This window comes from Cajanus cajan, chromosome 2 (genome assembly GCF_000230855.2).
Source record: "Cajanus cajan strain Asha chromosome 2, NIPB_CcT2T_4, whole genome shotgun sequence".
NCBI classification, from domain to species: Eukaryota; Viridiplantae; Streptophyta; class Magnoliopsida; order Fabales; family Fabaceae; genus Cajanus; species Cajanus cajan.
In genome coordinates this window covers 4,905,613-4,923,469 of record NC_138518.1, presented here as the reverse complement: position 1 = coordinate 4,923,469, position 17,857 = coordinate 4,905,613, and the positions used below count along the sequence as shown (strand labels likewise).

The 17,857-nt window shown below is 36.5% G+C and overlaps 3 protein-coding genes across 4 annotated transcripts; 2 read left to right on the top strand and 1 right to left on the bottom strand.

The window, feature by feature from the left end:
• Positions 1-218: 218 nt before the first annotated feature.
• On the top strand, positions 219-8,733 carry LOC109813060 (ribosome biogenesis protein ytm1). 2 transcript variants are annotated; one of them, XM_020377171.3, is made up of 8 exons: positions 219-516; positions 584-767; positions 2,799-2,899; positions 4,550-4,658; positions 5,164-5,381; positions 6,296-6,338; positions 7,513-7,772; positions 8,145-8,733. In XM_020377171.3, the coding sequence occupies exons 1-8, from the start codon at positions 347-349 to the stop codon at positions 8,548-8,550; spliced, it is 1,491 nt and encodes a 496-aa protein (XP_020232760.2). In that variant the 5' UTR covers positions 219-346; the 3' UTR covers positions 8,551-8,733. The 2 variants fall into 2 exon arrangements, with proteins under 2 accessions (XP_020232760.2, XP_082923965.1); XM_083067839.1 differs by lacking the exons at positions 219-516; positions 584-767 and adding an exon at positions 1,004-1,598.
• A 690-nt stretch (positions 8,734-9,423) lies between these two features.
• Positions 9,424-11,814, top strand: LOC109813061 (uncharacterized). The gene is given in 3 exon segments (XM_020377172.3): positions 9,424-9,923; positions 9,926-10,375; positions 10,377-11,814. Coding segments are annotated over 3 exon segments (2,058 nt in total). The 5' UTR covers positions 9,424-9,566; the 3' UTR covers positions 11,628-11,814.
• Positions 11,815-14,545: 2,731 nt separating this feature from the next.
• Positions 14,546-17,504, bottom strand: LOC109813063 (auxin efflux carrier component 8). Its single transcript, XM_020377177.3, has 6 exons — positions 16,835-17,504; positions 15,895-16,072; positions 15,529-15,614; positions 15,254-15,411; positions 14,913-14,989; positions 14,546-14,826 (listed from the first exon to the last, which is right to left on the bottom strand). Exons 1-6 carry the CDS (start codon positions 17,355-17,357, stop codon positions 14,760-14,762), a joined length of 1,089 nt encoding a protein of 362 aa, XP_020232766.2. The 5' UTR covers positions 17,358-17,504; the 3' UTR covers positions 14,546-14,759.
• Positions 17,505-17,857: the final 353 nt, after the last annotated feature.

Genomic DNA, 17,857 nt, shown 5'->3' with positions numbered 1-17,857 from the left:
CAAGCGTGTAGTGCAGCGGTAAGAGTTGATCCATGCTTAAGCAAGGTCAAGGATTCGAATCCTACCTTGTGTATGCAATCGCGTTAAATCTTGTGGCCAACTATCCTACCCTTTGAGGTACCTCTAACGTAGCGAAGAGATTAATCACTGCTATCGGCGATGGATACTCCATAGACGAAAAAAAAAATATATATATATATATGTTTAGGGTTTAGGGTTTCTTCGTCCCATTTTCATGAATCTTAACAAATAACAACTAAACGATCCTAATGATTTTCGCATGAACATTTTGTACTTTAGTTTGGCTTTCTCCAATCCTACCCCAACTTTCAGGTTCTAGGGTTTAATGGCCGGGTCATCCCATTCGCCGGCGACGTCGATAACCGACCTGAACGAAGACACCGTGGCTCACTGGGCCGGCCACCTGAGCCTCCGCGACGTTTGCAATTTGGCCATGACATCCTCCGCTCTCAAACGCCTCGCCTATTCCGATTCCATTTGGCAACGCTTCTTCAGGTCACCTTCTCTTTCTCTTCTCTTCCATTGCATTTCAGTTTCTGAACATTCTATTCTCTTTCCGCAGGGAGCAGTGGCGTCAACACTTACCTTCGCATTCGCGTGGAATCGGAGCGAGGGAACTGTATTTGGCCAGACACGCCGCGGTGCGACAGTTCAAGTTTCTCGATCCCTTCGTTCTCCAGTTTCGCGAACAGGCCAAGCCTTTCAACCAGTTGCTCCTCCGCAAAAGTCACCTTGTCTGGTCACAGGTTTGTATTTTGGTTATAATGATTAGTGTTAAGCAAAATTGATTTGGAAGGGAAGTGATTTGTGTATTTTATTTTATTCTAGAAGTAAGTTAGTTAATAGTAAAATTCAGAGAACATTAGAGTTGCTTCAAGTTTCAACTCAATTAACTTTTGATCAACTTTGAATCCAGAATAAAAAAATTTTAATGTAAGGTTGTCAAACTCGAGAGTTTAGATAAACTCGTGTCGGCTCAACTTGTAAGCTTGTAAAGTTGCAAGGGTTTACTTAATATAAAATTAATATTAAATACCTAAAAGATACCAAAGTATACTCCCATAACCCAAAATTATACTGCAAACTTTGCAAGATGGCTCTGAAATATACTGAAACATGCTGTCAATACCCAAAATTTGCTTGATAACTCTGAAATATACTTCCCACTCCCAAAATTTTAAATGTTGGAGTTAATGCTCCGATAAGTCAGCATTTATCAGGCACGAAAATAGACTTCAAGTCAAGACAAATAACATATTATAAAGTATAGAGAGAGAGGGACTGGAATCAGGCTTTTAAGCAATTTGTATTTTGTAGCTCCTACTTGCTGCTCTGCTTGAACAGAGAGAGACCAAATAGAGAGTAATCAGGGAACTGTGAGAACGTAAGGGATACAGTGAAAATAGAGATGAGAGACAGAGAGACAAACATTCAACAGATGATGATCCGAAGAGATGATGGTTGAATCAAAGGAGCCTTTACCAGAGTGGAGATGGAGTCGCAAGAGAGATTGAAGGATGAAGCAATGTTTGGGTGCCATGAATCAGATGGAAATTGTGAGAGAGAAGAGAAATAAGGTGCCGTAATATTTCCTGTATAAACAAGCCTTATAATGGCTAAAAACAAGCATCATATGGGTGAGATTTCTCACCACAACTGAACTCACCAACACGCCCTTGAAATCATTAGTTCGAGTGTTTTTGCACTAGCTTGCTCGATTTTACCCAAGCCCCCTCCCCCCCCCCCCCCCAAAAAAAATGAGTTTGCATGCGAGTTGAACCGGTTGATGGCTTCCAACTTGTAAACTCGTCCAATTTTATGAGTTCACTCATGAGTTTGATAATCTTTCTTTAATGTTGAACTAAATACTTGAAGATTTACCTTAGATCATGTTAACTGATATTTCAAGGAGATTTTGAATCAACTTGATTTTGAATGATTTGACACAAATCATCTTAACATGCACTAACTTCCTGTTTGGATCCCCATCCATGTAGCTTGAATGCGTGTCACTAAAGCAACTAATAGTCGCTTTTGTGTGTATTTTTACATGAATCTTGCTGGAACATGGATCAGGGATGTTCAACCAAACACAATATAAAATTTTTAAATATGTTTTAAATTTTGCTAACAGGAGAATGGTTGCTTTTAGATCCTAAAAAAGGAATTTTCTTGTTTTGGTCTCTTATTTACAGAAATGTATCATGTATAATCTATATTTTTGTAAAGAGAGACCAAAAGGAGATGGATTTTTGTGAAGGATAAGGAACAAACTTGACTCATTTTCATAAATGAGGAGTGTGAAGGAGACGAGTTTTTAAGAACTAAAAGCAAATACTCTCATATTTACAAGCACTAAAAATAAATTTAACTGTAATTATAATTACAACGCTGCTGAGCTACCATTTCTTTTAAACCTTTTGGCTATGTTTTGAGTGAAGATTTTGGAGCAAATGCTGAAATTTTCATTCCTATCAAATATTCCCTATTTAACGATTTTTAAAATAAAAAATAAAATAGATTGACATATAAATTTAACATTTTAATCTTTTATTTATTTATAAATTTATAATATATTGTATAACTCTTCTGATTTAAAAATAAAATAATCATCTTTTTTTCCTTTAAAATTTCACTCCCAAATGTATCCTTAGAATATTTTTTAGTGAATGAGATTTGTGTAGTTATATTTCAGGAATTGAGCATTTTCTGATGTTTGCTTCCTCACAATTTTGCACTCTGCTGATTGTTGTTTGGTAATGTGGTGTGGTGAGCAGGGATCACTCCTGAACATTTTAGATTTGGATGGCTATCTAAAGGCAAGACCAGATATTTTCCATACGCTAAGTGATCATAAAGCAAGAATCACCTGTATGAGGTAAATCAGGTCACCCTTGTTGCTTTTATTTTCTAATTTCTTTTTTGGTTCTTTACAAGTTCAAATTTCAATTTTATTATGGCAGTAGGTCTCTCTCCTTGTAAATTACCTTCACACCCTCATTCTGTTTAATTTGATGCCATAGATACTGTCATATGCATGCTAGTGGTTCAATTGTTTTTCTATTATTTTCTTTTTAACTTTTGCTGAATTAGATGTAAATTTGGAGCATAGATTAAGATATAAGACTAGGATTTTGGAGAATCAATTTGGTATTTTACCAAGGTATACAACAGAAGTTGTTTGTCTTTTACATATGTTAATGGAAAGGTACTCAAGTAAAGAATGAGACATACATATGATTTTCTAAAAAAACATATTATCAAGTGTTAAGACGAGTATTATAAAGACTTTAGAAAAAGACGTTCACATGATTTATATCTAAGTTATACAAGACATGTATGATAGGGTGACTACTACTGTAAGAAACCCAAGAGGTGATACTAAGAACTTTCTTATAAGGACAGGATTACATCAAGTCCCAACCTTAAGTCCTTGTTTAATCTAGTCTGGGATGTGCTTAACAAAGACGTATAAAAGACTATCCCCAATTTCATGCTTTTCTGAATAATATAATCTAGTCTGGGATGTGCTTAACAAAGGCGCATAAAAGACTATCCCCAATTTCATGCTTTTCTGTATAATATAGTCAAACTTTTGATTGAGGAATCAAGAGAAGGGGTTAGCTTTAAACTTAAGCTTTAGAGACAAACTTGGGAATTAAAGGGGTTTCACTTGAGTAAAAGGAAGACATAATATATACATTGCAATTTTGATAAATTTAATTAGAAAGGAGAAGAAAGTGATTTGGAAGTACAAATGACAGTTGATGTCATACCACGAGTTGATGGAGAAATCAATGAAGATTACATACACGATATGCCAGATGGTTTAAATGGAGAAAGATATAGATGGTTATTTGTGATCATAAAATGTCTACCAAGTTCAAAGCATTGTTTTTGTCATATTGCTATATGTCCAGTTATACTCTACAGTAGTGAATGTCGGGCTTTTAAAGGAACAATAAAAGAAAAAGGGAAATCATAACAAAAATGAGAATTTTAAGAAGAATGTGTCTAAACATGTAAGAACAACACAAAACGATTATATATGAGAAGATATAGCTGTGACATAGATCAAGGAAAAGGTGACAAAAAATCAGTTAAGGTGTTTTGGACATGTGTAAAGGACATTGAAAGCACCATTGAAAGAGTAGATTGATGGTGTTTAACCTTGTAAAAAAAGGGGAGAGGAAGATCAAGAAGGACATTGGAGAAAATTATTAAGAGGGATCTTATAGTGAATAATATCTCTTAGGGTTTGTTCTTCAACCAATCTCAATGGTGTTGTGTGATCCATGTAGCTGACCTCACCTAATATAATAAGGCTTTTGTTGGTGGTTGTGAATTAGCTGTATTTATTTCATAAAGTCATCCGACTTGTTTGTTTGCTAATAACAACATTCCTGGAATTATTAATTATCTGTTATATTTGAGCTTCCATATTGAATATCTTTTCCTCCTAGAAACTAAAACTCCAAGGAATTCAGGGTGAATTGGCTTAATCTTAACTAAAATAATCAAACTGCAGGTTGTTTCCCCTTAATGAAGTGACTTCATTATTTCGAGGTGAAATGCAAGGGGAGCAAAATGTTTTAGTTACCTCCAGCTGTGATCACTCCATTCGTCTGTGGTGGAAGGTATTGCTTAGTTTAAGCAACATTGTGTTAGTCCCCCATGTCTATCTATACATTCTAATTCCTGTTATTCTGCAGCATGTTTAGGGTGTTCTCAGTAGAAAAGGTAGAAAGGATAGTGAAAACTGAAAGTGGTGGAAATATTATAAATTTTCCTTTTTAATGCTTGATAGAGAAATTGGATAAATGATGTGTGGGATGTATGTTTATTCCTCTTTTTTGTGGGAGCAAAAGTAAAATAAATGAATAAATACTTGTAGTTGTTTTATGTTGCAATTCATTTTTCTGTTCGTGTGTGTTTTGTTTCTACTATGTTTAAGTTTCTCCCAAAAACCAATGTACAGAAAATTGTTCACTTGTGCTTGCTCCTTGGAAAAAGTATTTTCTTTTAACAATTTTTTCTTGGGTGCACTTTAGCAAGATGAACCTTGACACTATCAAGGCAAGTTATTCTTTATGTTGTGTCTATTTTAATGCCGACTGTGTTTTCGTCTTTGCCTTTTTGTAGGGTTCAAGCATGCGATGCTTTAGAGGTCACAATGGTCCTGTGTTGTCGCTGTCAAATAAATTATTGGGAGAGGATAGTAGCAAAGTATTGGCAAGTGGAGGAGAAGATGGTACTGTTCGACTATGGTCCCTTGGCTCAAGTGGAAAACGAGGACAACGTGCTTTGAAGGCTACACTCTATGGGCATGAAAAACCTGTAAATTTGATGTCTGTTGCCGGGTATGAGTTAATCTATTTTAGTATTCATTGTTAGTTGTTACTGCACTTTCCTTTTCCCGGTATTATGTTAGGATAATGAACTATAGGGTAGCATGTGGTTAAGTTAATCACAATTTTCCCTCGACTTTAATGTTGGCTGATTAAGTTGGGTGGGTAGGTATGCTATGTCTGTGCATATTAAACTTGTGATCAAACTTTTATTCTTATTCTTGTACCAGAGGGAGAGTTATTGTATAAAAATTCATTTGCATTTACTTTATGTTGATTTATATCTTGCCTTATGAATATACTTTAATTTAGGGATGCTTGATTGGTTTTACTTGAATACTAAGATTCTAACAATTTTCACATGTATTTTCTGCCTTGTTAGCTGGTAGTGATGCAATGCAACTGATTGAGCTTTCCTGTTGGTTAAGACCAACTATAGAATTTGTTAACACTTAACAGTAACACATTTGTCATGGGCCAACATAAAACTTTGTTGATCTTCATGACATGAACATATGTTTTGTGTCCCACTTTTTGGGTTTCTTTTTTATTTATTATTTATTTCATTTCATTTTTACTGATCTGAGCTGATGTTATTTTCATAGACATATATTTTGTCAGTGACTTAACGTGTTCAATAAAGTTGTGATAAATTCAATTTTTTTTTAATTCTTTATCTTGTATTAATGGGCCGAATACTATGATTTGTTATTGTACATTACTATGATTTGTAAGCTAATACTGCTATGCTTAAGATGGAGAAATAAACCATGAGATGTTTTGCGTATTTAGTTCAACCAGAGAGTTGAAATCTCAAACGCGTGCAATTGCCATTACTAAGCATATTTCCTTAAGGTGAAGTTAAGATGTTTGTATTAGTCATATTCAACTATAATGATAGATCCTTCATGTTCTCATCTTTTCAGGCATAAAACTTCGCTTTTGGTGACCATCTCAAGAGATTCTAAGGTAATCCTTGTATTCCTGTCTTCATTTTGTCATGTTCATTTACTTGTGTATTTATTTGATTTTTGATTTATTCTTTTTTAATTACCTTGATTTCATAAAGGATGAACATTACATGCTTATTGTTTCATAAGTTTCTCGAGAATATATATGGTAATAGTCAACATGTTTGTGATTATTGATGCAATGGTAACTGCTGTAAAAACTAAAATGTAGAAAAGCTTTGGCGAAATGCATCTTATATAACAAATAGTTTTCCTTATGGAAGCTAACCAAGATCTTGAGTGTTTACTTTCTTTGGTGCTAAGTAGTACCTACTATGTGAACTAGTTGAACATTTTTTCCGTCTAGTATTGAAGCATTATGTAAGATACTGATTTAAGAAACGAAACAAAACTGAAAAGAGAAAACAGGAGACTTTTATTAGGATACCGAATCTCCCAGGATGAAGCTTCGGTGAGAAGATGGGAAAGATTGGACGATGATACAACTCAGGGAATTCAAGGGTCCTGTCTCTCCTATCACAAATCTCTCAACTACTCTCCAAAACTCCCTCCTCTCCCCCCTTTGCTATATATTTCCCTCTTACTATCGTAACTTCTTTTTGTTGCATCTCATTCTCATAACTAATTGATCATTTAATTTACAGGATTGGGCTCTTCTAATATAGGCCTTTTATTCCTTCTCCTAGACCTTGTTAATTTGGTGGGATAACGCATTTTTCAAATGCTACTTGATTGATAGGACATAATTTGGGGCTTCAAATTCATTGCCATGGAAAGTTGAGCCTTATATTTGAAAGATTTTATTCTGCTCTAACCATGTGAAAAAAAATCTCTATGTTCATCCAATGTTGTTTTGTACTGCTTTATTAATTGCTGATCAGGCTTTACTAAAATATTATGTCTCTTAACTATTTAAGTTTAAAGTTGGTCCTCATTAATTGAAAATTTTATGGCTTACAGTAGCAGTTATCGAAAAAGTGTCACATTATTATAGTAACTAAGAGGTTCTTAACCTACAATGTATGTTTTTAGATTTCGTTTTTGAAGTTGACAGTTTTCTAAAATAGATGGTACTGTATGGTTCAATGGCAGTGTAAAATTTTGATAATCCTAATAATTTTCTTGAAATTGGGCTATTCTTTTACAATATTGTAGCTTTTAAATCTTAATAGGTGAAGGTTTGGGATACTGGCACTGCCACATCATCTTCTGTTCGTACCTCCTGTTGTGTTGGGATGACTTCTGTTGCTGGTACACCTGTAAACATGAAATGCCATGAAACACTATTGTATGTGGCAGCTGGTTCCTCTGTCACTGCAGTTGATTTAAGGACAATGCAGAAAGTTATCACCGCAGCTGTACATCAACCAAAGATGTGTTCATTTGATGCTTTCCTTTCAAAATATTTAATATGCACAGGCGGTGATGGCAGGTATGGTTATGATTTTGAGAGAAGAAACTTCGTTATTGCTGCCAATTATCTTAGTTAGTGAATCACTTCGTCCAATAGTTGTTTTTACTTTTTACTGTGTAAGGATCATGGTCAAATATCATGTTATCTTTAGGCCTTATGTGGATAAATTTCTTCCTAAACTCTTATAGGAGAAGAATTTTAAAAAGCAAAACATATTAAAAAAATTTATAAGCTAAAATTAACTTAGGCATCTTAACTTGGTTAAATGAAAAGAGTTCTATTTTTTTGTACAAATTAAATGCTCAAGTTGATTTTTACTTATGTAAGAAGCGTGCTTATAGAGAAATTTGCTCACACACGATCGCACTGACCATAACTTCCGTGCTGCAGGGCAATGCTTTGGGATATTAGGAGAAATCAAGAATCATTAAAACCAGAACCGATAGCTGAGTTGGATGGACATTATGGGCAAGTAACTTCACTTTACATGGATCAATACAAAATAGTTACTGGGGGCCCTGACGATGCTTACGTGAATGTATGGGAAGTTGACACTGGTGTACAAACAAATTCCTTGCTTTGCTCTTCAACTGCGAAAGATGGTACTGAATCTGGCTGTGGTGCCATGGCCGTGGATGGGTGTAGAATTGCTACTGCTAGCTCTTGTGAAAATTGGGGTTTGGTGCACTTTAGGGACTTCAACAATGCTACAAATCCTGTTAGGAAACCAGAAAGTGAACCGTCATCAAAATTTTGGGATTCTATATCTGTCTCTGATGATGACAGTGATGACTGATAATCTAGGCGGCTCCTAAAATTGGATACAATTTTTTTATTTTTCAGTTGGTTAGAAATGGAATAATTATATATATATTTAGGTTGAGAAATGAGGCAGGTAAAGTTGAGATTTCAATCCATCTATGCGACACATCATCGAATTATATCTTTATTCTAATTAAACCATTCCTGGATCCCTTAATTATTAGTGTCACTTTTGTACAGTTAAAATAATGAAATTATATAAATAATTCTTTATGGATAAAAAATTCATATATTAAATCTCGATATCAATATATTTTATTAAATTAAAATTAATACTTTTAAGAATTATGTAATATGAATTTTAATATTTTAAGAATTACTTAGATAATTTAATCATTTTAAAGAGAATAAATGAGAATTAGAAGGGTAATACTTAAATGACCAAACCAATGATTTATTCGTGTTTCTTCCCTGTCTTGTATAACTATTTATGAACACGGAACTTGTACAGAATCCAAATACATGACATAGGCATAGCCACCTCCTTTTTGATCCAAATTTCATACATGAAATTATGCATAAATTTATGCTTAAATCAACACAACCATGTCTGCACCAAGTTCTACTCGCACCAAAGTAACCAAACCCACCCTATATCACTTCCGCCCATAGTTATAAGAAGAAAATGAAAGAACAACTGAAAACATCGAGCAATTTTCTTTTTCTTTTTGAAAACACTGACTTTAAAAATAATTTTCAAAACAATAAAATTCAAATGGAAAGTTAATTTCTAACTAATATAAATCATTTTAGGTACAGTAAAATATGTTTTTAATCTGTAAAATCATTTCTAAGTGTTGGTATTATTAGTCTCTAGCAAAAATTGATTAGCACTAATTGAGTAATTCTCTCCCTGTCCTCTGATTCTTTGATTAGTATGATTAGTCAGACATTGACCGCACTCGAGTGACTCCAATTCTACTAGACACATATGGAGCCGTGACACTGAGACACACACATCGTGGTAGCTGAATTAAACTCGGGCCTGCCATGTGGTCCTCTGCCAGCACCAGCACCAGCACAACCACCACCCTGGGGCTTCTGGTGTTGGCGGTCCTCTTGATGAGCGGCGGCGGCAGAGGCAGCCCAATAATCGGGCTGGACTCGTTCCTAAGCCAGCAATCCCTGAAGGACCGACAAGGCTCGAACGACAGCTTCCTCTCACTGCCCTCCTCCATCAAGAAATCCCTCTCCCAGTCCCTCTCCCTCTCCCTCTCCCCCGCCTCCCTCCTCTCCCTCTCCCTCCCCATCACCCTCTCCCTCCACCTCATAGGCGACTTCCCCCCCGACACCCCCGCCCTCCTCTCCTCCTTCCTCTCAGCCCCCCCCCACCACCCGCTTCCACCTCATCACCCCCCTTCTCCCTCTCCCACACCCTCTCCCTCTCCCACACCCTCCACCTCCACACCACCCTCGCCCCCTCCTCCCTCTCCTCCCACCTCTCCCAAACCCTCTCCAATCTCCTCCACTCCACCCCCTCCTCCCTCCGCTCCTCCCTCCTCCCCATCCCCTACTCCCCCCTCGACCAAATCATCCAACAACACTTCCTCTCCCTAAACCCTATCCCCAACCCCAACCACGTCCACCTCTACCTCCTCAACCTCCCCGAACCTAATCCCAACCCCAAACCCTACGCCTACTCCTACTCCTCCGGCGACTCCTCCCCCGCCGTCACCAAATGCTCCGGCACCTTCTTCACCTCCTCCCACCGCTACCTCTGGATCGACCTCCGCGCCGGCCCCGTCGACTACGGCCCCGCCATCTCCGGCGACGGCGTCATCCCCCGCGGCGAGTTTCACCCCCCTCGCCGCCCTCCACGCCCGCCGCGTCAAATCCCCCAAAGCCTTCGCCGCCGACCTCGCCTCCCTCGTCAACAGCGCCTACCACACCTTCCTCGCCCCCTCCCTCCGCATCCCCGTCCCCTTCGAAACCAACCTCGTCGTCCAATTCATCCACATCCACTCCGGCGACGAAACCGACCTCCAAGGCCTCGATTGGAAATCCATCGAGAAAACCTTCACCTTCGAAAACACCAACAATGATCGGTTGCTGTTAGCCGATCAGACCCTCACCTTCAAGAATTACCAAATTAGGTTTTCCGAATGCTCCATTTGCTCCTTCGCCATCTCCCGCGCCACCAATTCCTACACCTCCAGGTTCCTCTTTGACAACTACACTCTCATTGTGAGCGAGTATTTGGATTCCAAAAGGTTGCACCAGATTTTGTCTGACTCTGGGGAGGAGCTGAGGAAGCTCGCTAAGATTCCTGAGGAGGACTACGGGAGGCTTATTCCAGTGTATGTATTTGACTTGGATTACACGAATCTGTTGCTGCTTGATCGGTTTCATCAATCAGTTGCGTTTAAGGATATGGTGGTTGCAGTGAGGACCAAGAATACTCAGACTGTGAGTGATTATAGCTGCAATGGGAGGCATGTGTTTACACAGACCAGGGAGCTCGAGAGGCCGATCGTCGGCTCGATTCTGCAGAGTATGTGGGGCGTGTCGCCCACACATTTGAATTGGAGCCCCCAGCATAATGAGACTTTGCTGGATTATACTTGGAGTATGGGACAGACGCCGTTCGGGCCGTTTTCTGAGATGATGAGTTTGTCCTTTGTGCAGAAGGATGCTGCCAGGAGGAATGTTCTCTTGACATCGTTGAATTACAGCATAACAAGTGCTATAGATGTTCTTCAGTCTGTGGAGACTCATGGTGGGGCGAAGAACCTGCTCAAGCAGAAGCAGCATGTGGAGTTTGTGCAGAGGTGGAACCTTTTCAAGTATAAGCTCAACAAGGCGGTGTCTTCGTTGTCGCATTTGGATTTTGAGATGGCTTTGTTTTACTTGAGGTCTTCGGATCATGATCTCTATGCCATTCACTCCATTGTATATCATGCCTCCCAGGAGATAGAGGCGTCCCTTGTGTGCTTTAGGGACCCTCCCTTTCCCTGGGCTCCTGTGTCGATATCTGCATCGGCTTTCCTAGCCCTCTCTTATGTTTATGCAAGACGGGACAAGCTTTTCAGAAACAAAAGGAAGCAATTTTGATGCTCTCACTCACTGGAAGAGGACAGAACAGAAGTTTGTATTATTTTAAGGAAACACAAAACATGTTGTACAAGAGAGGTATGCTGATGCATTAAGTATTTAGATTACTTGAACTATATACTCCAGTTCAACCGGATGTTTCCCTAGCCTTTTTTTCTTCATACTCTGATCAGTTTTGTTTTCTTGGGTTTTTCTTCCCTTTACCTTTTCAGTATTATGACACTTGTTGATCATTACTATATAGCCTATCAGTATTAGCAAATCACCAGTAGATTAGATATCCTACAATGAAATATGTAGTATATAAGAGGAATAGGAGCAAGAAAAGATAGACAAGGAAATCTAAAACACAGCCAAAGAGAGCCAGCCTTCTGTGGTTGGCAGCCGGGTACAAACAAAAAAGAAAAGCTCATGATGTTAAGAATATCTGAACTATCCCCTGTAACAGTTGCTAAAACATAAAAGCCCTTTATTCCCTGAAGAAGTAAAACTGCATTAATTTGAAAATCTTGTGGTTTCTTGTTCCTTAATGAGTTCATGCTAGAGTATTGTTAGTAATCTTATGGCTACAGTACATCAAACAGTATTCATGCTGAAGTTGCCCAAATAAAAATGCACCATTTAATTATAAATGATCACCCTCTTGCCTGTGGCATTTATGCTTTCAAATTTTCAGGTGTTCACTAATTTTGCATATAGTACTAGAGAAATTCACATTGTTATTGATGCTTTAGTGAGAAAAGGTTTGGCTAGCAATTGCTTAGAAAGTACCTTATACCAGTGGTCTATTTAATAATTACCTGAATTTCACATAACTCACGACTTTGAAATGTTTAATCGTTGAAATGTTTAGTCTACTATGACAGCGGCAATGCCATTAGCTACCACACAACTCGCATACTTGCATAACTAGTTCTAGAATTAAACAAGATTTGCAATGCCTAAAATGCATCATTGTCGATTTGTCTGGGTTCTGCAAAATTCAATTGGACTCAAATTCTCCGCCAATCATCCCTTTGCAATGATTTGTACTATTACCAATCAATAAAGAAATTGCCATGACCTAAAGAAATTGACCTATTTGTCGTGCAACTTGTTAGGCGACTAAGGCGAGTATTCGTATGACTTGGATAAAGGCTGATGTTTGTATTGCATATACCATATAAAAGGAGTTTTAAGTTCATAAATACCAGAAAAACAAAAACCTAATCAAGTTGAGGATTGGTCCCAAGATTGATCATGCTGCAAGCGTTGTTGTAAGATGAATAGTCATTTTTATTTATCTTAAATTTATGATTGTCATTTTGTATATGTTAAAGGAACTTTAGCTCATAACTTTTCACTTATATTTTAGTAAAAATTTAAGTGATTTCAATGAAACCTTTCTTTTTTATTTAAATTGTATCCAATAAAAAAAGCTATGTTTTTTCATGCTTGATTTGGTATCATCTTCTTAACATGTAACATTACTCGCATACATTTGCCAAGAGGAAGCAAAACCATATCATGTATCTGCACTTTCACTGTAGAAGTTTTTATACCGTCAACCAATTAGCAATCATGTTTAGTATGACTTGCAAGGTAGATATTATCTAAGTAATCAAACTTATAATGTGTTATGAGGAGTGTTAATAATACACTCTTTAATACACTCACTTTCATTTATTAGAATTTATTGAAAACTATAAAATCAAAAGAGATGGTCATTAAATAGAGCAGGAGATTCACTAGATTTTGTGTTTTTCAACAAATTTTAACCAATTAGAGGTTGTATTTAAAAGAGTATGTTAGAGAATGTGTTGTTAACATATCTCATGTTTTAGTTTATGGGATGATGGTGTAAAAATATTTTACATATATTTACTCTTGTATATTATATACACGAGGAGACTTGTTTCAGTAAAAGTGATAGGCTCCAGGATTGCAAGATAGCTTTGCATTTTGAATTCGAAAAAGGAAGAAAAGCTAGATGCTATGTTGGATGGAGAAAAACAATGATGAACAAGGTAGGCTAGTAAAAACTGAAGTGTTGGAAAATGGAAACGAACCTTTTGTTAGTATCCAATTGCAAGGTATGGGATGTGAGTTTCACATTGAAAGTATGAGATTCTAGTATAAGATTTATAAGGCATTGGATTTTCCAACCCCAATAGCTAGCTTTTGTGGTGTTGTTCTTCCAAGATTCTTATCAATTGGTATGAGTCATCCACCATGTGTCCCAGTTGTGAACGAGCAATGTGGGTGTTGACACCGGCATTGCAATGTTCACCCAAGTCTAGTCAAAGTGGCTAGTACACAGCCAGCTCGTGTGGGCGCCAGGCTCATGGTGGGATGTTAGATCCAATTGCAAGGTATGAAACTTGAATCCTATATTAGAAGTGTAAAATTTTAGTGTAGGGTTCATAAGACATTGGACTCTCCAACTACAATTGCTAGTTTTTGTGACGTGGTTCTCTCAGGTTCTTATCACCTTTTGTCAAATGTAATTACTTCTATGCTTATGTTACCTTCAATTTTAGGCTGTTTGGATTATAGTTTCAAAAGTGATTTTGTGAATTCTAATGCACATATAAAGAAAAAAATTGAACTTTTCCAACTGAAATTCAAACATGCACTTAATTAATACAATTCTTGACGGCACCTCCAAACTAAAGGGGAATTTTCATTCTAAATTTCTAACTCTTGGTAATCTTGATTGATTTTATTCGATAAAGATTCGGTGAAAATGCATCCCTTATATCGAGGAAGCATACAATTTGATTCCTGAAAGATGCCACTTGTGCTGTTTTGGTTTCCCAAAGTTGTACAAATTGGCTCGAGTGGGTGAACTTTTTAGTAAGTTGGTAACTTGGCAATGTTGAATACATACACAAACATAATTGCAATTGTTTAATTTCTGAGTATTTGAATTTGTAAGATGATGAACGCACAAGTATGCTTTATTTCTCTGTTGAGTCAACGGCTGCAAAATGTTCTTCTCTACTAAAGCAAAATATGTTATAAATATATATATTTTTTCTTTTTCTGACTATTTATGAATCAATACCAACCATATACAACTATGTAAACCGTTAGTTTTACACCAATGCAACTCTTCTGTCATTGTTTCTGGTATCTATTTAACATAGTGTCTCAGAGTGATAAGAGGACATAGTAGGTCAATGCCACTGGCAAGGCCATGAGCATTCCCAGCAAGACCCTGTGACCAAAACAAGAACAACATCTAATCTTAGCTAGTCTATATGCAAAGGCTATCAAAGAGGTATGCTAAGAAGTTTTACTGACCCAGTGCTTAAAATGCCTGGATGGACATTATACTCTCTGGCAAAAACAAAAGGAACAATTCCTTGGGGTAGAGCTGCCTGCACATACAAAACCATATAACGTCAAGTATCTTTCCATAATCTGAAAAGGGATAAAATTTCAGTGTTTTAGGAGTATGTAATCCTTCCATTAGAATCACGACACCTGACATTTTTTTTTCCCAATTTTAATTTTTTTAGATAAATATAGGGGGAAATATTCAAACTAATTAAATATTATTAACTGACAAAGGAGGGAGTAACCATAATAAGATTTTAAAATTTGTTCCTAAACAAGAGTACAAAAAGGAAAGAAATCATCACCTGAACAATTGCCACTTTGAGCATTCTATCTCTTAATCCAATCACAATGGAGGCTACAGCCATTATGGCAGGCCCAACAAGAAATTTCAGGCCCATTGCCATCAGTGTCATCCTTGGCCCACATGTTATGATGCGGGAGTTTGATGCCATAAATAGACCTGTTGAAATTTCATTCGAGAAATAGGTAACAAGGCTTATAGTAGTAAGTTTTAATGCAACTCTTGATTTGTTATTTCAATAGTTCATAACAGGAACCAATTGATTCATTCTCTTACCTAAGCTGAAAGTTGCCATGCCTAGACCTCCACTGGCCAATATGTCTATCGACTGATTAACAACATCTGGCATATCCACTCCCCACCTGCAATAATAGGCTTATCTAATTATCCTTATTTCTCCCTTAATGATATGTAAATATAGTAAGATTTTAATTTCTATGCACTATCGGCTTAAAAAAAATCACATTGTCAGATCACTGTTGATATAACTTTTAAATATTATTATAAAATTAATAAACTTATAATATATGCCAAGTTAATGAAAAAATTATTTCTCATATAATGATTTATATCAATGACTTGAGTGAGGGAAACAAATTTGATGAGACATGATAGAACTTTATGACTCTTCAGTTTACTTACCTGAAGTGTATGCTTGCCCAAACAAGACCAATGAAAGTTGCATAGGTATTGGGATTAATGATTAATTTATTCCCTACTTTCATCAGAATGAGCAACATCCTGGTTTTCCTCTGCGTTCCATGTTCTGTTTCTTCGTCTTCTTCTTTTGTTTGTATTTCTTGAGAAGTCTCAGATTCCCCTTTAAGCAGAAAGCAAGAACATATAAATAACACCACTTCCATTGCAGTAATAGTAATGTACGTACAACCATAATAATGCTTTTTACCGGAATAGTTTGTATATAAATAACACCACTTCTATTGTATTATTTGTCTCTTAAGCACAAATTACAATGATGAAATGATTCTCTTCAACAAAAGTACTCTTATTAGAAGATTTAAAATGTGGTCACAAATTAATTGAGTATTGAGGCTAAATGCGAATAAATGAATAATAAATATTTAAGGAGACATTTTATATGCAGCGGAAAGAATACTACTAACATGAAGCTCAAATATTTAAAAGTCACAGAACATTGTTTAACTAATTTAATGCACTGGCAATAAGATAGATAGTTTGTGAACTTTTAATTGCATTTTAGAGGAATAAGTATTCAAATGGAATCTGATCGAAGAGAGAAAGAAAGAAAAGAATAGAAAAACAAAGAGAAATATAAAATTGGTTCTGGCCCCACTTTGATTGTCATACATTACTTCAGTTGACTGAAAAAGAATAATTTTTAAATACTTAATTTAAAACTGAAGAAAGGGTATATAATGTTATTTATTGTAACAGATATCAAGTAAATCAATCAGTTTTGGATTAGGATGTGCTTGAAAATCGGAAGGGGAAAAATGAAAAAAATTTGTCATTTTTCAGTTTTCACACCCCTTTTTATTCCACTCATACCGCAATACACTTTTCAACATAACATGCAAATCAACAAAATCTACATACTCACCTGTTTCTTGTGATTGAGGAGGCGCAACAACAGGCATGGTCCTTGCAGGAATTGCAGCATCAAGCTCATGAAGAAACAACAACAAATTGTACCACACCATGCTCTGGAGAAAAATAATCTGGGGCAGGAGAACAGAAGCCTCATCTCTATACATAGCCTTCATGAGTGGAATTCCAAGGATCAAAGTATTAGGAAGTGTTGATAGTGAGAGACCAGTTATGATCCACTTCAAACCCCCTCTGCCCCTGATCTTGATGATTGCTGTGAACACTAGAAATGCAAGCAGCTTCTGGACAAAGTCTGCATACATGAGTTTGAGGCTCATTTTGAAAATGTTGTTGGAGGAAATGACTTGGAAGGACAAAATTGGGACTGAGAAATTGGCCACAAATTTGTTTATGCCAGAACATTGCTCTGGTGTGAAGAGCTTCCACCACTTCACAGAGATGTAGGCTAGAAACATGGTCACATATAATGGGACAGTGGCTGTCACTACATGATAGACATCTGCTAAGGAAATCATGATGATGCCTAAGCCTAACTAAACTGTTGAAAAAATTTGGACATCTACAGCTTATAATATGCTATCCTACATGCTTTTTTAGGCTACTTTGCTGAATTTTCAATTACTAGGATAGAATAATCTCACTAGGAGTAGCATAGAATAATCTATTTTACAAGATGCTTCTTCACAGTGACCTATCACCCTTTTCTCTATTCTTCTCCTAATGGCCCCCTGCTTTTTTGAGCCATAATAATGAAATAAATAGGCTTTCTCTTTTACCCTGATTTAAATATGTGAATTTATTAATTATTCATTTCTGAAATATATATTTTTCTTATACAATAACAGCAATGAGGTTCGAAAATTTAGGAAATCATATAAAACTATTTAAGTTCCCGTTACTAGACTAACCCTCTTTGATTATGTATTATAGATTTCGGTCTATATTTTTCAGAGTGAGATAACTAGTTTCTTTAAGTACGTTTTTCTCATTTTTTAATACATATCTTATAAAAAAT